Raw genomic sequence first — 22,306 nt, forward strand, 5'->3', positions numbered from 1 at the left:
CAGACGATGCCCCGAGGACATGTGTGCAGGTAGTTACAAGTGGTGCTGTGGGCATTTGTTTTCAACCTTGACCCACACAACTTTGGGTTTACTTTTGTACTTAACCCATCACCAAAGCTTGATATTTTCCTCCTATTTGTAGAGATCAGGGAAAAGATACCTTAACTCATCAGCAGTCTGTTTAACAAACTTAATTATTGGACATTTTCTTTTCTAATCTGAGCTTTCCTGGCTGCCATTTGAGACATTTCCTCCTCCTCTGCCCTGACTGGTGGTGAGAAACAGCTGGCTCCACGCGTGGCCCTCTTCCTATTATAGAATCATAAGTCTGGAAGAGACTTCAAAGACATCTGCAGAATACTTCTAGTATAACAAATATGAGTTAATTATAGTTTACAGATGAGTACAAATTTGGAGTAGAAATTTCATAACCTCTAGAGGGCGGCAATATCATTTCAACCTCAGAATGCGTAGAGCTTGAGTGAATTATACCTAAATGTGATTTTAACTTCCTAAATGTGCACTCTGCCCAAGGGGGAGGGGGCTCCTGAAGGTCCTCGTGGGGTCTGCTCTTCCCGGTTGTCCCTGAAGTCGCAGGCTTTCTCAATGCCTGCTCCTTAGCCGGCCGGCCATGCCTTCCCGCAGTGCTGATCTCTCCCTAGTGACATGGTCTGGGTGTGAGCTCCTTGTTTTAGCTGCAGGGGACCACCCACCCTAGTCACTTCCTCCTCCTCGGGTTGGTTCTCCAGGAGCTTGTTACTGGTTCTGTCCCCCGGTGGGTGACCCCTCCTCTTTCTCCCAGCTCTGTGAGTGTAACTGCCGCTGCCCCGCCCTGTATGAGAAAGTTGGTCACATGGGAAAAGCAGCCCTTTCTCTAACTCTTGCTTTATCCTCGGTAAAGACTCCCCCACCCCGTCCCTATTAGACCCGCTCCTCCCCAGCTGGATCCCCTCGGCCTACCCTGGGCCATCTCAGCACACGGCACCATCCCGTGGAGACCTCCACCTCTCGCTCGGTTGTAGCTTGGAGCCCTTGGTTAGAGACTTGTCAGAGAAACCATGTGGTTTCCCCCTGGCCCTCTCGTGTCTTTCTACATGTCTAACAGTTTCCCTCATGTTCTCTGGAAATTAATGTTCGTAACTCCCAGACACTGACCCCTTGCCAGAAAACCCATTTCTAAGCTGTTCTTGCAAGCCAGCCTCTTAGCAGCGATGCACTTTCCCTCCTTCGTTAAATAAACACAGTCCCTGCCTCGGAGGCCCTTTTCCTGCAGTGACCCAGAACAGGAAGCACTTGTCCACCTGTGGCCCTTGGGGCTGCACGGCCTTCCCCTCAGGCAGAGCAAGCTTGGCCCGACAGCCACGCTCCGCTTCGCTCCGGAGGGGCCGTTCTCAGCCGCGTCACCGTGTCTCCCGCGGCCTCTCTGGGACAGGAGCACTCTGGGCTGTGCGGCACTCTCTCCCAGACACCCCCCACCCCTTCTAGAAACAGGCTCACAGCCATAGACCGTCCCTTCCTCAGCCCTCAGAAGGCCCGCATGGAGTGGTCGCTCGTTCAATGTGTGTGCGCACGTACATACTTCATACATCTTATATGTGGAAATTGCATTTGTTTCACATTATATACACACATGTGTGTGCGTAGTTTTTCTATTTGCTTCTTGTTGAGCCATTTGACATGATACGTCACCGTTAAATACTTAAACATGTAGCTCCTAAGGGCATTTGCCTATGTAACTATTTCCATTATCACGCCTGTGGATATTAATAACTAATATGTAGTCCATATTCAAATTTTTCCACTTGTCCCAAAAATGATTTTTAGAGCTAGTTTTCTGTTTTACTTTGTTTTGTTTGTAGGATTTTTTTTGTTTCTGGGGTTTTTAAATTCTGGATCCGCGTGCTGCGTTTGGTTGTCCGTTTCAGTCTACCGTGTTTGTCGGCTAGCCTGCTGACCTCCCTTGGCGGAGGAGGGAGGTTTGGGCGACCGCCGTGCCTCCCCTACCTGGGAGCTGCTGTTTAGCGTTGGTGTCCGCAGCCTTTGGAGTGAACGGTGCCAGGTGCTAATGCAGACAGAGGTTCCTCTCGGGCTGGCATGCCGTGGAGTCCTCTGCGGGGGCAGCCCAGCCTCGGTGCTGCTCCGGGGCTGCCTCCCCTCCCCCCGGCCCCCTTGCCCTCTCCCCAGGCCTCCCCTGGAAGAGGAAGCAGGTCTGCTCCCAGGGTGTAATTACCAGGAGGGAGTGCTGCCAAAGCCCGGCCTGGCCGCTGTGTGTGGTCGCAGAGCTGCTAGGGTGGGTGGGCAGCAGCAGCTGGGTGGCTGAGCCGACTCCCGCCCACAGGAAGTGGTGAGAGCCGACTTCCTCTGCCAGCACGCCTCGGGCTTTGCTGTGGGTGAAGACTGTTCTCGTCACGCCTGGGGCCTTTCTGCTGCGCTCTCCAGTGGAGGGGGCGACAGCCAGCCTGTGCCTCCCAGGCATGTTCTCGGTTCTGAAAGCGCCCAGCATTCTCCTGGCATCAGTGGTTCATAACAAGGGCAGGGAAGGGACATTTTTGGACATCCGGGTATCTGAGGAGTATGACATGAACTTAGTGGACAGGGCCAGAGAGGCCACAGCCCCGCAGGAAGCAGCTGTCTACGTGCGCTGTCCAGTCCTCAGTGAGCTGATGGGTTCAAAACCACGTATGTTAAAAAAAAAAAAAAAGCCTGGTCTATGGCAGATTGTTTGAAAATAAGATGGAGGCATTATTCATCGAGCTCTGAGTTCTTCTTCCCCACAGAGACTCTTCCCACTGGAGAGCATGGAAGGCTTATGAGGGAACTTTTGTGGGTATAAAGGAAAAGGACACACCTTGGCCCCTTTCCCTGGCTCCTGCTGTGGGCGGGCTGTAAGGAAGAGGGCCCGGGAAAGCGTTACGGTCAGCGGTGGTGACCCTGGCCAGGACCCCGGGCTGCGGTGCGGTGCCCAGCAGGCGCCTGGAACTGTGCTGCCGTCCAGCATGAGCCGATGATCCCTGATGGGCTCAAGGTGGAGTGGTGAGAAATGCCTGTGGCCTGGCCCCAGCCGTCCAGTCCTGCAGGCACCAGGTGGACGTGCTCCGAGCACGCGTCCCCAGAAGCAGAGCGAGCACTTGCCCACATGCTCTAGGACAAGCAGCCGTGCGAAGCACAGTGGCTGGTGAAGGGGTGGGGGTGGCAGGAGGTGAGTGTGGTGCGGGGTGTGCAGGGAGCCCTGCGCTGGGGCCCCAGGCCTGACCACGGCACCCCCAGGGGCAGTTCCCTCCATTTGTAAGAAAGAAGGGCAACCAGCTGTGGCAGCGTTGGAGTCTCCCCTCTGCTGCTCTGGACGAGGCTTCCGAGCAGAGTTTTCTCCGTCATCGTGCTTTCTGCCCACGGCTTATGATGACCTGGTTTTCCTTTAATATTCTTTGGGAAGCAGATGTGGGACTTCAAAACTAACATTATTTGGGGGACTTGGAAACATCCAGTGGCACATTTCTCATGTGTCTGTATTGGTAAACACCCTGTCGAATGGCTGTGCTGGAGGCACTGACCCCTCATGGGCTGTGGTGATGAATTGCAGCGATGCAGGCGGAGCCCCTAGCGCAGCATCTGACGCGACTCTGCGCTTACTGAGGGCGCCGTCAGCCCTCCCGCAGCTCTCCCGTTAGCGCTACCCCGCCCAAGCACCCGCAGAACCCGTCCTGCCGCGTGGGGACCTGTGCGTCCCAGCCGCTTCTCGTTCTGGAGCAGCCACGCAGGTGTGTGCTCACAGCCCGCAGAGAACCAGACCAGCATCACTAACTCACACTCTCTACTGCTGCCCCTTAGGCAAAGAACTGGTGGACCTTCTAAGGGTTTGACGTAACAGTTAAGGGAGAAGAGAGGCCGTGAAGCGAATGGAAATGCCAGCGCGGCTCGGTTAGAGTTCAAGGAGGTGTCCGTGGGAAGGTTGTGGACAGGCCTGGTCGCTGGTCGCAGCTTCGTGTTCTTAGTTAGCTTCCCTGACTTCTTTCCCACACTCCCTAGGACTCCTGCCTCTAACAGCTTTTCTGGCCCATCTCGTGTCTCTTGGTGAGGCCTCTCTGCATTTCTTACTCCAAATACACTCCACTGAGGAGTGCAGCTGGGTCCCTGCCCCTAGCCTCACAGGTACGGAGGCTGTGGGTGGTGGCCTCCGCCACTTCCTGCCGGGTCCCTGCTCCCTCTCATTCCCGGCTTGCAGGAATGGAGGCTTGCAGGAAGGGACAGCGTTTCCACAAATGCCCGAGAGGCAGCAGAGGCAACCTTAGGGAAGCTTCTCAGCTCCTCCAGCGCCCGAGAAGCCTCTGGTGAGCCCCCCCATCGCCTGCCTGCTCAGGGGCCTCCTGAGCCCACCTGCCTCCACACTCCAGCCTGTGACCTGCCCCCCGAGGGCAGAGCAGGGTCACACACCCCTCCAGACCACAGTGAACTGCTTTCCTTTAGGGTTACCATTTCTTTGATCAAAGAGGAGGTTGTAGAAGACGACCAGCTCTTTGACAGGAACACAAGGAGGAGAAGCCCAGGCAGTCAGAGCCGCTTCCCTGAGTGGCGCAGGAAGAGATGGGGACTGCCCGGGGACCCACAGGGGAAGGACTTCTCCTTCATGCTCCTGAAAGAGCCGACTGAAACTGCTTCACAGCGGAAGTATGGGTTGCCTTTAATTCTGTGGACGTGTCACCTTGGTAAGCTTGATGGTAGCAGTGAGGAGTGTGGGGTATAGGCATCACCCAGGGGGTGTCGGTGCTTTAGACACGAGTTCTGGGTGACTATCTCCCCTTCTGTGGGGAACATTCTCCCTTTACATGGGGACTGCTACAGCCATTTTTGAAACACATCCTGAGTTTGTTGCCATGTCAGTGGTTGCTTTAATTCTCTGCGAGCCAGCAGAGCAGGTTCTAGAGCAGGTTCTGGCTGCATCCTCGTTCCCCTGCATAGCTCCTGAGCTGCAGTCACTGGAAGGAGCGCACGCGGCTGCAGCAGGCCCACCCAGGGGGTGCCCCCCACCCCAGCCACCCCCTCGCCTACCGCTCACTGATGTGTCAGGGCAGTAGGTCCTGCTCTGTGAGTCCCTGTAGCTCAGTCACCCAGGTGTGTCGTGGTCAAGTATCCGGATGTGTGGAGCAGAGCTGTGAGTCCCGGGCACAGTCGCGGTTCAGTCCATTGGAGCACAGTGCTTAGTTCTGGGGCTGTCCACTAGGACTCCTGGAGAGGACACCTCTGAACAGAGGGGAAGTAGACCCCCTCCCTTCAGGGCACCAGAGCATTGCTGCGTTTCGATGCATTTCCCCAGTGATCTTCAAGAGTGCTTTCACATCCTCAGACATGTGGGCGTGTCAGTCACTGCCCTCTGGGAACTCGTGGTCCAGAGGAGAGTGGGTGCCCACACAGCCGTGGGGTCCCTTCAGTGAGACTGCTTCCTGTGGTCGGGCAGTGTATCGGATACTTCACTCTCAGTAACCCTACAAGACAAGTGTCCTTGTCCTTTCTCACCAGCATTCTGACCTTGAATGATTTGGCTCAAATCCCACAGCTAGGGGGTTAGAGTCAGAGTGAAAAGTCAGGTCTTTCTGCTCCAAAACGCTATCCTAACTACTCTGCTTTGTGGCCGTAATTGAAAACCTTCCTGTGTCCTGAGACGAATGCTGGGACCTGATTAAGGGGGTGCAGCCACTAGAGTCAGCTGTGCTCCCCTCGGCAGCGTGGACTGAAATCGGAACAATTCTGAGAACATTAGCAGGGCCCCCACGCGGGAATGACATGCACCATCGTGAAGTGTTCCATGTGGTTTTCACATTGTACAACCAAAATTAATATAATGTTATATCAACTATACCTCAATAAAATTTTTTTTTTTTTTTTTTTTTTTTCATTTTTCTGAAGCTGGAAACAGGGAGAGACAGACAGACTCCCGCATGCGCCCGACCGGGATCCACCCGGCACGCCCACCAGAGGCGAAGCTCTGCCCACCCGGGGGCGATGCTCTGCCCATCCTAGGCGTCGCCATGTTGCGACCAGAGCCACTCTAGCGCTTGGGGCAGAGGCCACAGAGCCATGCCCAGCGCCCGGGCCATCTTTGCTCCAATGGAGCCTTGGCTGCGGGAGGGGAAGAGAGAGACAGAGAGGAAAGCGCAGCGGAGGGGTGGAGAAGCAAATGGGCGCTTCTCCTGTGTGCCCTGGCCGGGAATCGAACCCGGGTCCTCCGCACGCTAGGCCGACGCTCTACCGCTGAGCCAACCGGCCAGGGCAATAAAATTTTTTAATCTTGACAAAGACATAGGTATCTTTAGTGCTGATCTCGAGCTCCCCATCCTCTGCTAGCTTCTCCCCGGTGAGCATGCTGTGGGCACTGCCCAGTGCTGCCAGGCTGCTGGCCTCGAAGAGAGGAGACCCTCAGGTGCAGTTGGGCAGGAGCACTGTCCGACCCCATGTGGGTCGGGGCCTATGGGGGCCCTCGCGGAACCCGGACGGGATGGCTGTGCAGAGCCCCCAGCTGAGCGCCCATTATCCAGTAACCTTCAGCTTCTTGTGTTTCTTTGTCCTTTTCCAGGGGTTTCTCCCAGAAAACAAGTTCAATCACACCCTGCCGGAGCCTGTTCCTCGAGATGCAGGCCCCCGCAGGAGGGGGCGGCGCCCTCGGAGTGAGCTCCTGAAAGCTCCCGCCATTGTGGCGGACTCTCCCTCTGGAATGGGGCCACTGTTCATGAACGGACTGATTGCGGGGATGGACCTGGTGGGACTTCAGAACATGAGAAACATGCCGGGCATCCCCCTCACAGGGTTGGTGGGATTCCCGGCCGGCTTTGCCACAATGCCCACAGGTGAAGAGGTCAAAAGCACCTTGAACATGCTGCCCATGATGCTGCCGGGAATGGCCACCATGCCCCAGATGTTTGGTGTTGGGGGACTCCTCAACGCCCCCATGGCAGCCACCTGCACTTCGACTGCGCCAGCGCCTCTGTCAAGCACAACAAAGGGTGGTACATCAGTGACTGACCAGGCTGCAGAAGACAAGCCAAGTAGCCACGACGTAAAAACGGATACTTTAGCTGAAGACAAGCCTGGTCCTAGTCCCTATTCTGATCAGTCCGAACCTGCAATAACTACAAGTAGTCCTGTGGCTTTTAACCCATTTCTTATCCCAGGAGTGTCCCCTGGACTCATCTACCCATCCATGTTTCTCTCCCCCGGCATGGGCATGGCTCTGCCGGCCATGCAGCAGGCCAGACACTCCGAGATGGCAGGGCTGGAGAGCCAGAAGAGGAAGAAGAAGAAAACAAAAGGGGACAACCTGACCCTGAACCCTAACCCGGAGCCTGCTCCCGGGGCGGACAGAGAGCGAGGCAGTGATCAGAACGGCCCCGATTCCAGGGCCCCTGTGCCCTCCAATAGAGAACACACTGCACAGGCCGGGGACGGGGGCCTCAAAGACTCCAACAGTGACACCAATTAGAACTTTTTCATTTAAGAGATGATGTGACTTGTAAGTTTCTTATCCCATAAAGGTTTGTTACTTCCCTCCCTTCACCTCCATAAGAACCTGTGTTTCCATAAGTAATATTTACCTACCTAATTTCCTGTCTGAGAACTATGGTAACAGATGTTAATAGTCAGGGTCTTGCCACTTCATTAGATAAGTGTCGTCGACCTAGTCTAGGAGGCACAGAATTCACACTCTGTTATCCAGTTGTTCATTCCAGCAATCGTAGTTAATACAGTACTTGGTGACACGCCCTACCCCCTTCTCTTCCAAGTTTCCCACTTATTTGAGGAGGAAAAATGGCACAGAAAGCTGTCTAGGGATTTGCCATTGAAGGGCCGAAGAGCAGACAAAGTAGCTCTTTTTTCCGTGAGCTGCACTGAGTGGGAAGAATATAATGGGGAACCAAAAAGCACAGGAAAAGGAAGTGCTGGTGCACATTGTTCAGTTACAATAGCTCCCTATTTTATCATGATTACTAAACGAGTAGTATAGACAGAAGTATATAACTAACGGTTGAAAATGCATATATTCATTTTTCTTTTATAAAACAAAAACCTTACCGGTCGGTAGTAAATTAATGACCCCCTTTATGGTTTTTCAGACACCTGCAGCAGGAAGAAATACTGACTAGGCATGACTTAAACATGTACACTCTGTCTCCCAAGCTAAAGGATGCGTCTCAGTGTGAGGAAGCTTGACACACCTGAGTAATGGCGGCCGTGGGGGTGGCGAGGGGCTCACCCTCCTGGAGCTGCACACTGTTCGCAAGCACACGGCAAGCACTCCGCCTCCCTCATTCTCCAGAATTGCGCCAGCCACTACCAGGGCCCAGCGGGGTTTTATTTTGTGTTTTCATTCAGCAAGAATCGGGCTCCTTCTGGAGCCTGCGAGAAAGGAGTCACTCAACCCTTTTACACTTGCCTAGGTCTTTTTGTCAAAGTTACCAGGTTGTCAAAACCTGTGTATACCACCTATTGTAATAGGACTGTGAAAAGTTGTTCTCCATTTTTTTTCTCTGTTTGGTTTTATATAGCATTCTGCAGTTGGACCCAGATTTCAACTCATCAGGTTAGTCAAAACCGTTGCAAATTAACATGCCTTTCCCCTCTTCCTGCCTGAGCAGCACACGGAAGGAAGCCCGTTTCCTTTGGCCTTCCCACGCGTGTTCTGTCCCTTCTGCGCTCTTACTCGTCACTGACAGTCCACACGCTGAGACTTGAAACAAGCTCATGGCTCAGTCCTCGGGGATCACAGGGCGGTGCAGGACCGTTGGGAATGTTGGAAGTGTTACTAGTACCTGTTTCACTTTTTTGTTGTCACAATTTACTGTATTTTTTACTTTTTCTGTTACGGTTTTTTTGCTAATTTATCAGAAGGTCCAAAAGTTTGACTTAACTATTTCAGTTTGCATTATTTATTTATGATGCTTTTGTCATTGTCTTTTATACATTTGGGATTATAAATTATGTAAATGTTAAAATGAGCATCTCAAAGAAGTCTGTTAAATCGTGACGGGGAAAAAATCAAATGTATTTTCAAAAAGTCGAGTCCCAGTTTTGTGAATCAGAGCTATAAATCAGAAAATCTATAACTGATCATACAAGAAGAAAAAATCCAGTAATTGAACAAGTTCTATTTAATGACAACTTTGTAGCACAGATGGTCTAGAATGCTGACCACAGATTTCTTAGAAATGCTGCTCTCTCTATTTAACTAACATTTTGTTCAGTTTTGCCTCCAGTGGAAGCAGAAAGGGTTTTTTCAGCTGTTAAATCCTAAAAAAAAAAAAAAATCAATATAATTTATTTATGTAAAAAAAAATCACTCAATCAATATATTTTTGAACCTTTTAAGTACTAATTTTCTTTTTATCAAGTAGAAAAAAAATGTATTTGCCCTAAATCCTTAAAATACAAATGCTATAAAAATTCCTGTATCTTGAAAGCCTTACTGCAAATGAGTATTATAGATGCCCAGCAGAGCCTGGGTCTCCCTTTTCCTGTCCCTGTCCCCATCGTCCTCGTCCTCGTCCTCGTCCTCGTCTTGTATGGAGAAGCTGCTTTTCCCCGGGTTCCACTCCGAACTTCAGTAGGTCACAGGGTTCAATATGGATTTGATTTGAAAACCCACCAGCATGCTATAAAACTCCTTGTTACAGTTATCAAACCTGTATGTTAACTCTCTGGGCGTTTAGGCTTATATTTGACTGCTATTGTGTCCCTGTTTGCAAAATGAAAATGACACTTCTGTGGATTATTTTCTCTGTTGTAAGGCATAAGTGCTTCTTATGGTTATTTTGACGTTTTTTCTTTTTTCAAGAGCAAAAGCCAAATTTAAACTCTTCTTCAGCCAACTTGAGCCTTTTCATCGAATTCCATGTCAGTCACAGCCATAACTTTCCTTGATCGTTCCTCACCCCATGTCTTACATAATAAATTGTCTGTGGTCTTGATCCTGGATTTAAAAAAAAAAAAGAAAAAGTTGAAAAGTCACATTTGTACGTGAGGACCTCAGTGGCACGGGGGTCTCTTGCTGCCTAGATACTTTCTGAGTGAATCATCTGCCCACAGGAATCCAGTCTTACCTGGGCACAGCCTGCTAGGGACTTCACCTGGCTCTCGGCCCAGCGGAGCACCTGGTTGACACAGATGCCGCGGAAGGGGGTGCAGCCCAGCTCCCCGGGCTCGGGGCCCTGAGCCCCATTCCAGATGCCCCGCCTTGGCTCACCCAGCGGGGACTCCCAGGCGCAGACAGGCTTCTGAGGGTTGGCACAGGACACAAGGATGCCTGGGTAGCTCAAGTTCTTAAGGCTCGTTCAGCACTTTATAGTCCTTAGTTTTGGGAAGGAAGCGTCACTTCGCAGGCCTCAGGAAGGATGTATCAGAAATTACCAACAAGGCTGGCAGACCAGTGCTGGCATCTTGGTGAGACGGAGAGCAAGAGACAACCCCCTGTGCCTTGCTGGGTCCCTACTAAGTGCCAGCACCTGGTGGGTGAGTAACCTGGAGAATGGGTGGGGCAGCGTTTTAGAAGGCCTGAGAGTCCTTACACCACTTCCATTTTTTTAAAGATTTTATATATTTATTGATTTTGCTGGGGTAGGGGAGTGAGAAATATCAACCCATGGTTGCTTCACTTTGGTTGTTCATTGATTGCTTTACCACATGTGCCTTGATTGGGCAAGCAAGCCCAGGGTTTCAAACCAGTGACCTCAGCATTCCAGGTCGGCTCTTTACCCACAGCCCAGACCCTGCTACCATTTTTAAAGTAAGGATGTATTACAGGCTTTGTAGGTGTATTTAGTCAAGACTTGGAAAGCTCTCCTTCTGGGTAGAGGAATAATTAATGCAGAATAAGTAGAAAAGAGTGTATTTCATTCATGACCTCAAAGCCTCCCCCCAGTAGATGCTACCTTCTCGGACAGGGCAGAGGCGTACAGGTAGCCCAGGACATTGGGGCAGTATTTCATTGTTTTGTGTGCATTTGCCATAAGCAGCCTCATTTGTCCTCACAGTAAGTATCTTGGTTGCTGGGCAGAGAAACGCTGGCATCCAGTCTGCATAATGAAAGCCAACAGAAGGCTGCAGAGCTATCTCATCAATCACCGAGAACAGCTAAGGCTAGACCCCTGCATCCTACCGGCCCGAGGTTGGAACACTTTAGCCTTTGTGATCGCAGTCTGGGACCCCTCAGACTCAGAAACCAGATCTGACCGGATTACACTCAGAAAAATTGGCTCTAGGGAGAAACAGAGCGGTCGGGTCACACCCTCTGGAAAACTTGATGCTCGATTCATTTACACCAAATTTTGTAAAATGGTTTCTTTGCAAGAATGACTATTCATTTGTCTGGTCTGCCAATCACAGAAGGATCTCTTTCTAGGTCATCAGTGGAGGACTTCACCCAGCCCAGTGGCTAGACCTTGGCTGCTCAAGACCCAGTCTCTGAGGTACAGGAGCGTGAGGGCAGGTCCTCAGGACTTGCGGCTCGGGCTGCCAGGGTCCTCATCTTCCCAGCTCGGCCGAGTGCCCGCGGGCAAGGAAGGAGAGGGGGAAGCTAGGCACTGGCTCCTACAAGGAGGTTGTTCCATCTTGGACGGGACCTGAGGGGGGTGGTGACTGGAGTGGGTGCCCTAGGGACGGTGGCTTGGCCCTAGAGGATGAAAGGAGGGACGGAATGGGGAGAGGAGGGGCGGGGCGGTGGAAGCTGGGAGAAATGCGGCTCCCCTGCAGGAGGTGGGAGCCACCTTCTGACCTTCCGCAAGCCTCCGTTTCCTCATCCGTAGAACAGGCCTCATTCTGTCCTGAACCTTACAGGTTTGTTGTGGGGTTGAGTGAAATAGTCAACGTCAGGTGATGAATACTGTGCTTGGTGTACAGGCAGTCCCCAGGTTACGAATGAGGTAGGTTCTGCAGGTTTATTCCTAAGTTGTGTTTGTACGTAAATTGGAACAGGTACATTGACCTATTAAATGCAACTTAGATGTTTGTCTTAGCATAGTATTTATTTTTATCTTTCTGTGCATATAAATACTTGGAACATTTTCAAACCTACAGAACTTATCTTGTTCATTAAGAGGGACTGCCTGTATCTGACTTGTGTATCTTTGTTGCTTTTGATAAAATTACAGAGGTGAGGATTATAAATCCCCCTGGAAAGATAAGATAATCAAATCAGTGTTCTAAGGATAAGGAAGATGTTGCTACCAGCCCCAAGTCAAGTACAGAGGGAGTCTGGGATTAGACTCACACACTGCAAGAAACAGGCTTGCTAGCCTGATTCTGCCCCCACAGCCCTGCACACTGGAGAGAAGGGCCCTTGCTACGTGAACCCAGTGGCCTGAGGGAACTAAGGGATGAGACCACTGGGGGCCGTGGAGCAGAGGGGCCCCAGATCTGCGAAGCCTCCCTCAGTGTACGGTTGCCAGGTTGCCAGATTGGGGAGGGGAGGGGGGGGGTGACACCTAGTTAAATTTCAACTTCACATAAATTATTGTTCTTGGTATAAATATAATTCATGCAATATGTGGTACATAATTTTACTCAAAAAAATTATATCTGGAATTTAAACGTATGCGTTCAGACATTTCTTCTGCTCACCTTACTCAGTGTAATACGCATTCACGAGGCACTTCCTCAGGTGGGCTTGTTCTAAGTGCTCTGTGGCCATGCTCTTCATCCCCACAGTAACACGGTGAGGTTATCCCTATTTTATAGATGAGAACCGAGGCCTGAAGAGGCTAAAGAACGTTCTCAATCACCCAGCTGGTCAGTGGCGGAGCTGGGATTTGGGGGCCCAGAAAGACTGATTTTAGAGCCATCAGCTGATGAATGGAGGCTCAGGATGGGCCTCTAGTCTGAGGCCTGGGGCGGGCTACCCCTCTAAGGTGCAGCTTCGTAGACAGGCAGTCGTGGGATGTTGTGCAAGATGTAGTTAGCAAGGGTCTCAGGGAAGAAGATTTTCTTTCTCCTACTGCTGTGCGAGCCTAGGGGCATTCTCGGTGTCTGGACTCCCCGGCCCAGGCCTAAGGGGCTGTGGAAGGAGCAGCAGCCAGTCTTAGAAGGTGGAGAAAAAGGTTTAGGGGTTGGGGTAACTGCCTAGCTAGAAGGGCCCGAGGGCGGGGGGAGGGGAAGGACCCTCTGGGACTGAAAAGAGGCAAACTGTGAGGCTGTGACACGGGCCCCCCTGGCCATCTCTGAAGACCAGAGCCTGGTTTTTCCACCAGGAGGTTTGAGTCTTGACTCAAAATCGCAGCTGGGAGAACTTCAGGCCAGGGCCAGCCTTTTAGTGTGAAAACCGCTCACCTCTCGCCCTAGGGTGTTCGTGCATCGTCCACCTCCTGTACCGGGCGCTCCAGGAGCTGCCTAGAAGGAGGCCGCCCCAGCCCCCAGCCGGGACCTTCCTGCACCCAGCCTGGCTCAGCCCCAGCACGGGCTTCAGGGGCCCTCTCTGTGGCTCGCTGTGCCCGACCTTGACAGGCAGGACGTGTTCTCCAGACAAGGACAGGCTCAGGTAGGGGGTCACCTGCCTTCAGTGACATGGTTAGTGAATAGAACAAAGAAAACTTAGAGATAGGTTCGATCCCACAAGCTCAGGCCCAGCACTCTCTTCCCAGAGCGGCGTGGGCAAACCACCGCCTATCACCAGTCTGTGAGGCCTGCAAGCGAAGAGTGGACTCACATTTTTAAATGATGGGAAAATCAAAATATATACTATTTCATGACACATGAATATCATGCCTCCCAAAGGCACTGAGCCCTTTGCACACTGCCTGGGGACTCTTAGTATCTCCTGCTGTGAGCCAAGCTAGACTGTGCTGACGAGATAGACACTGCCCTGCTGTTGGGGACCTCAGAGTCTGGTTGGGAGACAGGAGCAACCCAAGGACCACAAAATCTGCTAGCTGTTGCCCTCTCCTGACTCAACACCAGGCATTGAATAGGTTGCTGCTTTGCATTCAGCCCTCCTGCAGCCGGTGTGGGTTACAGGGAGCGAGAGCAGCCATGGTGGAGCTGATGTCAGCCTGCGCAGTTATGGTGACGGCTAAGGAGTGGAGACAGGCAGGCGGAATTGCCACCATTCAAGGAAGATGGGTGATTCAGCCAAGTTCAGCCCAGTAAATACGACATCAACCTAGTGGATGCAGTTATAGGAATGATTTTTAGAGGATTATGCTGAGGATTTACCTCCATCCCTTTTTTGCAATGACTGCTGGGTGAAGGCGAGAAGTTCTAGGCGTTGTTTATGGTGATAGGCAAAGTAGAAAGCTGTGGGATTTTGTCCCTGCCTGAATGGCTGTACCCAAAGGGAACTAAGAAACAGGTCTGTGCCCAGATGGGCACACCTAGGTGGCTCATGGGCCCTTTTGTCAAAATATAGCAGCGTTTGTAAGCTCCCGCTCCTGCCAGGAGAGGCGGGTGACATACATGAGTGACACAGGCCAGATTTCAAGCATCGGGAAGTGGTGCGGATTATGGAAACGGGAAGCCTCTTGCCCTACCAGGAACATCTGCTACCAGCTACAGCCAACTGATGGCCACACAGGAATGTGAGCCCTGTATTGCCTAACACCCTGATTTATTTTTTCCCCAAAAGAAGATGGAAATTCATAAAATTATATGAAATCCCCTGATCTTTAGATGCAATAAATTAAAATTTTCAAAAAATCCTCTGAGCAGACAAATACCTGTCTGCAGGTTGGGTCTGGTGCGCAGAACACTCTTGCTACCTGAGTAATTGGGGAGCCGCGGGCTGTGGCAGTAATTGGGGAGCCGCGGGTTGTGGCAGTAATTGGGGAGCCGCGGGCTGTGGCAGTAATTGGGGAGCCGCGGGCTGTGGCAGTAATTGGGGAGCCGTGGGCTGTGGTAGTAATTGGAGAGCTGCTGCAGCCAGCAGGTGACGGGAGGAATGCAGAATCAGGATGCGAAAGGGCGATGACCATCCTGTCCCCCCACGGGGATGCTCTCAGAGGCAGACGGCCAGGGAAGGCTCAGCGGTTCAGATCCGTGCTGTGCTGGCCAGTGGCAGCCCCCAGAGGGCCGAGCCCCCCCCCCCACCCCCAGGAGAGGGGTGCTGTGCTGGCCAGTGGTAGCCCCCAGAGGGCCGAGCCCCCCCCCCCAGGAGAGGGGTGCTGTGCTGGCCAGTGGCAGCCCCCAGAGGGCCGAGGAGCTTCCCCCCCCCCCGTCCCCCCAGGAGAGGGGTGTCCAGAAACGAGCTGCAGTCCTTCATGGGGCGAAGTTGTCTCCTTGCCAATATCAGGTGGGAGGTGGGGCTGGAGCAGCTTTTCCGCCCCTTTCATCTCATGGCAGACATAAACTAATTCCTAGAATTCTGCCGGACAACGGAAAAAGGTGGGTTTTTTGGCTGATCTTGTCAGATCAGGCAAATTTTGATGTATGCACACCAGACGGCTATTGTTTTGGCTGTTGTCTTTTTCTTTTTCTTTTTTTTTTTTTTGACAAGTCTTAAGAGCGAAGAAGTCAGTGCCCCTGACTAAATAGCCAGGTATTGTGTGCTTTAAAAATTCTTGTGGTGCACCGGTTGGAAATCGCTGTCTTAGTCTAATCATCAGACCCCTCGACTCTGGTCCTTGCTGAGGGTGTGGGCCTGTTGTACCATCTGTAAGAGTGACACTCGGGCCTTACCCTTCTCTGTCCCCTGAGAATCCTCAGGGTCTTCCAGAGTGTGAGTGGTCGCCCCTGTGGCCCCTCCGCAAGTGTGAGCTGGGGGGAGCAGGACGGGAGAGGGGTCCGGACCGAGTGGGGCAGGCGTGGCCGTGGACTGCTGAGGTGTCCTGCGCATTCCTGGCTCGGACCAAGAGGAAGCCAGACTCCACGCCCACCCGCACCCCTCCCACCCCCATCCCTACTCCAGCTCTGATCCAGGCTTTTCCATTCACAGTTCCCAAACTTTCCAGGGCAGCAAAGAGCCCGAGGGGCTGCCAAGGCCCGGTGAAGGCCTCCGGTGGGGGCTGGGGGACGTGCAGGCCTGTCAGGTGGATTTTAGGGGCCCAGCCCCTGGAACCTATGTTTGGAAGACCTTCCTGCTCTCACCCCAGTTTTTCACCAAATTCCCCCATCAGGAAGCAGAGTGTAGGTAGATAATCCTGGTGTGGGTGTGCATCTGAGAGAGGGTTGGAACACAGTGGGCCGAGAGTGTGGGTGCTCCTGCTGGCTAAGCTACAGCCACTTCCTTCCTCTCCCCAGGTCAGTTAGAGGTCATAAGCATCCCGTTCAAGGGGTGTGGAGAGGCAACCCCTCCCCTGGACTGAGCCAGGGGGGGGATTTAGAGCCCCTCCAACAGTACTCACTCTAACCCAGCACCCAAAACAGTCCCAGAGGGCAGGGACCACGCTCCACGTCCAGACCCCGCCCAGCCACCTAGCCTCTACAAGGAGCAGGAGTTCACAGTTTCAATGTACATTCAGCATGATACACAGCGTGTGGCACAGGGTGCAGGAAACCCTGGCCTTGTGTTTCAGTTTTCAGCTGTTCCTTGTCCCTTCGGTTCCACTCTCCCTTCCACACCGTGCCCGTCATCCAGTCTGTGCTCATTTCTCAGGGACAGTGAACATCGGGGAAAAAACAACAAGATTTTCTGCCTGGCTTTTGAGTTTCAGAAGTGCCTGGCCTGGACACACCGCCAGGTAAGAGCAAAGCTGTCCAGCAGCCTCCCTCCCCTGTCTGGGAAAGGGTTCCTGGAGGGAAGAGGAGAGAGGGTGTCGGTGGGGGCCGGGAGAAGCCAGCCACCTGAAGCACACCCTGTCCCCCGGCACCCACCGGGCCCACGCCCGCCCTCCTCACACGGCCGTGGCACCTCCTTCGGCAGCGACTCCCGGGTCCTGTGAACAGGCCAGTGCGAGCAGGTGCCACCATGCTTCAGTCGTCCCAGATCCTACCCCATTGGGCAGCCCTCCTTCCGACACCCGCGTACACCCGCAAGACCCCCGTGCTGTTAGGGGTGGGCCCCCGCATGTCAGTGGGGGGAGAGCAGTGTGGAAAGCTCTCACCCTTCTGCTTCAGGGGACCGGAGAAACCAGCCAGAGGGCCCTGCAGCCCCAGTTTAGGTGGGTGCTGGACAAAGCCGCCCTGTGACGACAGCTCTGCTCAGACGCTGACTTTCTGGCTTGGCGTCGGGGGCTCTGGCTCTGTGCAGGCCAGGAGTCTCCTGTGGGGCTGAGACTGGTCGCAGGTGGGCAGACCCAGGGCTACCCGCAGATGAGTGGCCAGGGTCAGGGGCAGCAGGGTGTCCGGGAGGGCTCAGCTTCCCAGTGTGGCCTGAAGCGCCTCTCGCTTCACCTTCCTTGTGCTGAGTCCCTCCAGCTCGGCCACCCTGAGCAGAGACCCTGAGACGCTGAGTCCCCCTCATCAGGGGAGAAGGGTCCTCAGACAGAGCCCAGCCTCGGGCCGCAGGGCCCTTTCCTTGTGGAGTTCTGCTGGCTGGTGCCCCCATTTCATCATGAGGGCTTAGAGCGGGGGTCCTGAGCCCCCTCGACAGGGTCCCCACCTTCCTGTTAGGCTATTCCCCATGAGCCTTTTTGCAAAGAGTTTGGCTGGGAGCCAGGGAACTTTCGGAGTGTATGGGCCAAGCCAAGCCGTACAAACCTGTCTTCCTCCCGGAGCTGAAAGGGGCCAGGTTGTTCCCAGACAAACGCAGAGGCGGGGGGGGGGGGGTCCCAGAAGGGACAACTTGAGGAGGCCTTGCACACTGCAGAGCAGCAGCCGGGCGTGGAGAGCGGAGGGGACCGGCGGGGAGGCAGGGCCCAAGGCAGCGGAGGTGGGGGCCTGGTACCCAGCGTCTCGTGTGGACACACGTGAAGCATACACAGACACGGAGTGAACATGTGTAGGTGTGTGCTGGTGTCCACAGAGATATGCACAGGTATGTGCATATACCTAGGAGTCACACATAGAGCTGCAGAGATGTACACACTTGTACACACCCAAAGATGTATACAATGGATGCAGACTGAAGCCTGGGAGAGAGAGAGAGAGAGAGAGACACACACACACACACACACACACACACACACACACACACCCTCCCTGGGAGGGAACCACTTCCTTCACAGGAACTTCTGGATCCAGGGCAACATGCAATCGAGACCTTGCGCTGGGAAAGAAAGCGCCTTTGTCTGCTGGGACCAGGGCTGCAGGAGCAGCTGCCGCCTCCTCCAGGATAGCGGCCAGGCCAGCTCCTCACCCAGGGGAGGAAGGTCAGACGAGGCCGGGGATGAGGGTGAGGGAGCTGGGGGCTCTGGCAGGCCTGCCACCAACCCGGGCCACGGCCTCCCGACTGGCTGCACAGAGACCAGAAAGCCAGTTGTTCCTGGCCTGGCCACTCTGCCTCATGGGCCTGGTCTGGCCTTGTCCTCAGACTGACCCCCGGCCCTGATGCTACACTGACCCAGACTGGCCCCGGGCACCAGGCCTGGCTTGTGCCAGCAGCCTTGCTTTTTTTAGCAGAGTGAAAGAAGGTCAGGCCCTGAAATTAGAGAGATGTGAGACAGCCCTGGCTCTGCCACTCACCAGCCGGGTGAATCTGAGAACAGACCTGACCCATGTGAGCCTTAAATTCGGGCCCCTGTTAACAGAGCTCGAAGCCCAGAGGCACCTCCTTACTGAGCCCGCAGTGCACAGTGGCCTGCTCTGGGCACGCATCACCTCCTGCCGCCCTAGAAAGTAGGGTGGGGTTCAGGCCATCCGGGGCTCCGTCTCTAGAGCTCTCCTCCTCCCTTTGGCCCTTTCCCCCCTCCCTGCGGTCCTGGCCTTGACCCTCAGGGGCCTCTGAGCCTCCTCATCACGTTCTGGAGGCGCCTGTCCCTCCTCCCTCCCCTAGGCCCAGCCTGACCTCTGCTCCCTCCGAGCTGGGTCCTCACCAGGCCCAATCGCCAGTGAGAACAGCCCCGTTTTCCGACTTGAGTATTCAGCCCAGGGACACCGTCCAGAGGTGACTTCAGTGCCTTCTCTGGACCAGACCCTGGACATTCAGGGAGGAACAAAGACAAAACCCCTGCCCCCGTGGAATCAGGTCCTGGTTGTGTAGTTAGGGGGCTCTGAAGCTTCACATGTTCCCCCCATCTGCTCCGAGAGCTCGAGTCAGACTGAAGACACATCACATCCTCCTTTGTGTCACCACAAAACTTGGGAATGTTGCTTTATTTATTTTTTTTTTTTCACAGAGATAGAGAGAGGGATAGATAGATAGGGACAGACAGGAACGGAGAGAGATGAGAAGCATCCATCATCAGTTTTTCGTTGCGACACCTCAGTTGTTCATTGATTGCTTTCTCATATGTGCCTTGATTGTGGGTCTTCAGCAGACCGAGTAATCCTTTGCTTGAGCCAGCGACCTTGTGCTCAAGCTGGTGAGCTTTACTCAAACTAGATGAGTCCACGCTCAAGTTGGCGACCTCGGGGTCTCGAACCTGGGTCCTCTGCATCCCAGTCCGACGCTCTATCCACTGCGCCACCGCCTGGTCAGGCGGATGTTGCTCTTGTAGCTCTTTCTCCCCCCAGACAGGGTGGGAATCTCAAGATCAGGGACATGCTGGCACAGAGTCCGGCATGAGGCCATGACTATCAGACTCAGCCTGAGTATCCGTAGTTCAAGTTCGTTCAGATTCCACGGCCCCATCGGCGTGTTCCTTTCTTTTGCTCTTACTGGAACTTGGCACCTCAGTTCTAATGTACTCATAATTATGCAGTAGTCAGGAGACCTATGTCCAACAGTTTACGACTTTAGGAAATAGCTTGATTAATCCTGAAACTCAACCAGCCAAGCATAGGGGGCGGGGGCTGTCATTTCAAGTGCCCTGCGCTGTCCCCCCACGGTACAAGTAATTTGTTCATGCGGAATTGGCTGAACCCCTGTCCCATACAAGACCTGGTATGGGGGAGGGGACCCACAGAGACCCCTGTCTAGAGACGCCCCTACCTAGCAGGGGGACCAGGCAAGTAGCAAAGTGCAATTCAGTGATAGAATGACAGGCAGGTGCTGCAGGAGCCCGAGGGGCTTTTAACCAGTGGTCCGGGCGGATCAAAGATGGTTTTGCAGCCCCGGCCGGTTGGCTCAGCGGTAGAGCGTCGGCCTGGCGTGTGGGGGACCCGGGTTCGATTCCTGACCAGGGCACATAGGAGAAGCGCCCATTTGCTTCTCCACCCCCACCCCCTCCTTCCTCTCTGTCTCTTTCTTCCCCTCCCGCAGCCAAGGCTCCATTGGAGCAAAGATGGCCCGGGCGCTGGGGATGGCTCCTTGGCCTCTGCCCCAGGCGCTAGAGTGGCTCTGGTCACGGCAGAGCAACGCCCCAGAGGGGCAGAGCATCGCCCCCTGGTGGGCAGAGCGTCGCCCCTGGTGGGCGTGCCGGGTGGATCCCGGTCGGGAGCATGCGGGAGTCTGTCTGTCTCTCCCCGTTTCCAGCTTCAGAAAAATACAAAAAAAAAAAAAGATGGTTTTGCAGAACAGGGGACATTTGAGCTGACCCTTCAAGGAGCAGTTGGATCCTTTTCTGGGAATGAGGAGAGAGAGTGAGCCAGGCAGCGAGACCAGCGTTTGCAGAAGTCGTGGAAATGGGAAGTGCCGGATGTGTGTGAAGGAATGGGAAAGTGTTAGATGTGCCCGGTGGGGCGTGTGTCAGGCCGGGCTGGAAAAGCTGGCACCAGATAGGATTGTGGGTGCCAGGGAGACTGGGGAACCCCTGCCACATGGAGGGCACCCAGCTCTGGCCCTGGAGCTGCTCCGCTGAGCTCTGTTCCCATTCTGAATTCCCTGGACAGCCTCACCCTCCAACCTCAGCCTGCACTAGGAAACTCAGGGCTTACTGTGCTCCAATTCCCTTCTATTCTTGGCTTAGAAAAATATTAGGGGCAGGAATTTTTGTAAAAAGCTCTTTCTTTTTTTTTTTTTTTTTAATTTTCTTTTTTTTTTATTTTTTTTTTATTCATTATAGAGAGGAGAGAGAAGGGGAGAGAGAGAGACAGAGAGGGAGAGAGAGAGGAGAGAGAGAAGGAGGGAGGAGCTGGAAGCATCAACTCCCATATGTGCCTTGACCAGGCAAGCCCAGGGTTTCGAACCGGTGACCTCAGCATTTCCAGGTCGATGCTTTATCCACTGCGCCACCACAGGTCAGGCTAAAAAGCTCTTTCTATGTTGATGCCCTGGCAGAATAGCTCAGTCGATTAGAGCATCGTCCTGAAGTGCAGAGGTTGCCAGTTCGATCCCCGGTCAGGGCACGTACAGAAACAGATTGATGTTTCTCACTCGCTCCCTTCCTCTCTCACTAAAAAAAAAAAATTTTAAAGCTCTTTATATATTGAAATGCTTGATTGTTTGTTACCTAGGTGTCTTAGCTGTCTTTTTTTTTTTTTTTCCAGTTTGACCCTTATTTGATTTTGCTTTGATAGAGAAGGGGAGCCTTATGTAGTCTTGTTTTCAAATCCATCAATCTGTTTGTTCATTTAAGGTTTTCCTAGAAAATTGTTGCCTATCCTAAAGTTGTGTACATTTCAGGATTCTTTCATGGTTTTTCCTTCTAACAATGAAATCTTCAGACCACCTGAGGTGGTTTTGGTGTAAGGTAGAAATCTAACTTTTTATTTTTTCCAAATTATTAGCCAGTTATATAGTCCCATTTGCTAGCAGTCTTATCATTTCTGCATTGGTTTGCTTACGTTGTTCAAAATTCATTCCTCCTCCTCGTTTTGATTTTTAAAGCCATACTTGGAATCAGAGAGACAGAGGATAAGAAATGGTCCAAATGTCGTGGAAATATCTCGGTGAAGAACCTCCACTGAGCCCACCTCCCCGAGGTAATAATCGCCAACAGCGTGTTCTGTGTCCTTTTATTAGTAGTGTTATAAACACCAGTCGGTTTCTCTTGAATACATAAATGTACAAAGGAGCAAACCCAAAAGGGATCAAAATCTCCAGGTAGCATATTGACATAATAATAGGTTGACATTAAAAATAAGAGAAAGAAATACATATATGAGGTTGGAAAAGTCGACACTCTGAAAGAAGCAAACAGAAATAAGCCCTCCCTCTCCTTTCCCACACAGACCCTAGCCCCCAAAGGAACCAGCTAACATTGTTGCTTTAGTTTGAAATGAACTTCTTTGCCACATTCCATATTCTCACCTGTAGATGGGTCTATTTCTGGGCGTTCAGTTTCATATTCCTTTTATTTCTCTGCTATTCTAGTGCCCATGCCATACTGTTTAAACTATAGGAGTTTTAGCCTTTTTTTTTTTTCTTTTTTTTACAGGGACAGAGAGAGAGTCAGAGAGAGGGATAGATAGGGACAGACAG

The 22,306-nt window shown here is 52.9% G+C and overlaps 1 protein-coding gene, 1 long non-coding RNA gene and 1 other non-coding gene across 10 annotated transcripts in view; all 3 read left to right on the forward strand.

Annotated features, from left to right (window-relative positions):
* Positions 1-9,953, forward strand: part of CHD6 (chromodomain helicase DNA binding protein 6) — a 178,082-nt gene extending 168,129 nt beyond the window's left edge. For 7 of the 8 annotated variants that reach the window (XM_066387784.1, XM_066387780.1, XM_066387785.1 and 4 more), the window contains one exon: positions 6,569-9,953. In XM_066387784.1, coding sequence (XP_066243881.1) covers positions 6,569-7,471 — 903 coding nt within the window. In that variant the 3' untranslated portion in view covers positions 7,472-9,953. Of the gene's footprint in view, positions 1-223; positions 963-6,568 lie in introns of those variants that run through there. The other variant, XM_066387788.1, reaches the window with a different exon arrangement.
* On the forward strand, positions 5,706-5,808 carry LOC136407323 (U6 spliceosomal RNA). Its single transcript, XR_010751873.1, has one exon. It is a non-coding gene; the product is annotated as a U6 spliceosomal RNA (small nuclear RNA).
* A 329-nt stretch (positions 9,954-10,282) lies between the features above and the next one.
* Positions 10,283-21,796, forward strand: LOC136406187 (uncharacterized). The gene is made up of 4 exons (XR_010751635.1): positions 10,283-10,494; positions 11,384-11,450; positions 16,562-16,646; positions 21,713-21,796. It is a non-coding gene; the product is annotated as an uncharacterized lncRNA (long non-coding RNA).
* Positions 21,797-22,306: the final 510 nt, after the last annotated feature.

This window comes from Saccopteryx leptura, chromosome 5 (assembly GCF_036850995.1).
Source record: "Saccopteryx leptura isolate mSacLep1 chromosome 5, mSacLep1_pri_phased_curated, whole genome shotgun sequence".
In the NCBI taxonomy this organism is placed as follows: domain Eukaryota; kingdom Metazoa; phylum Chordata; class Mammalia; order Chiroptera; family Emballonuridae; genus Saccopteryx; species Saccopteryx leptura.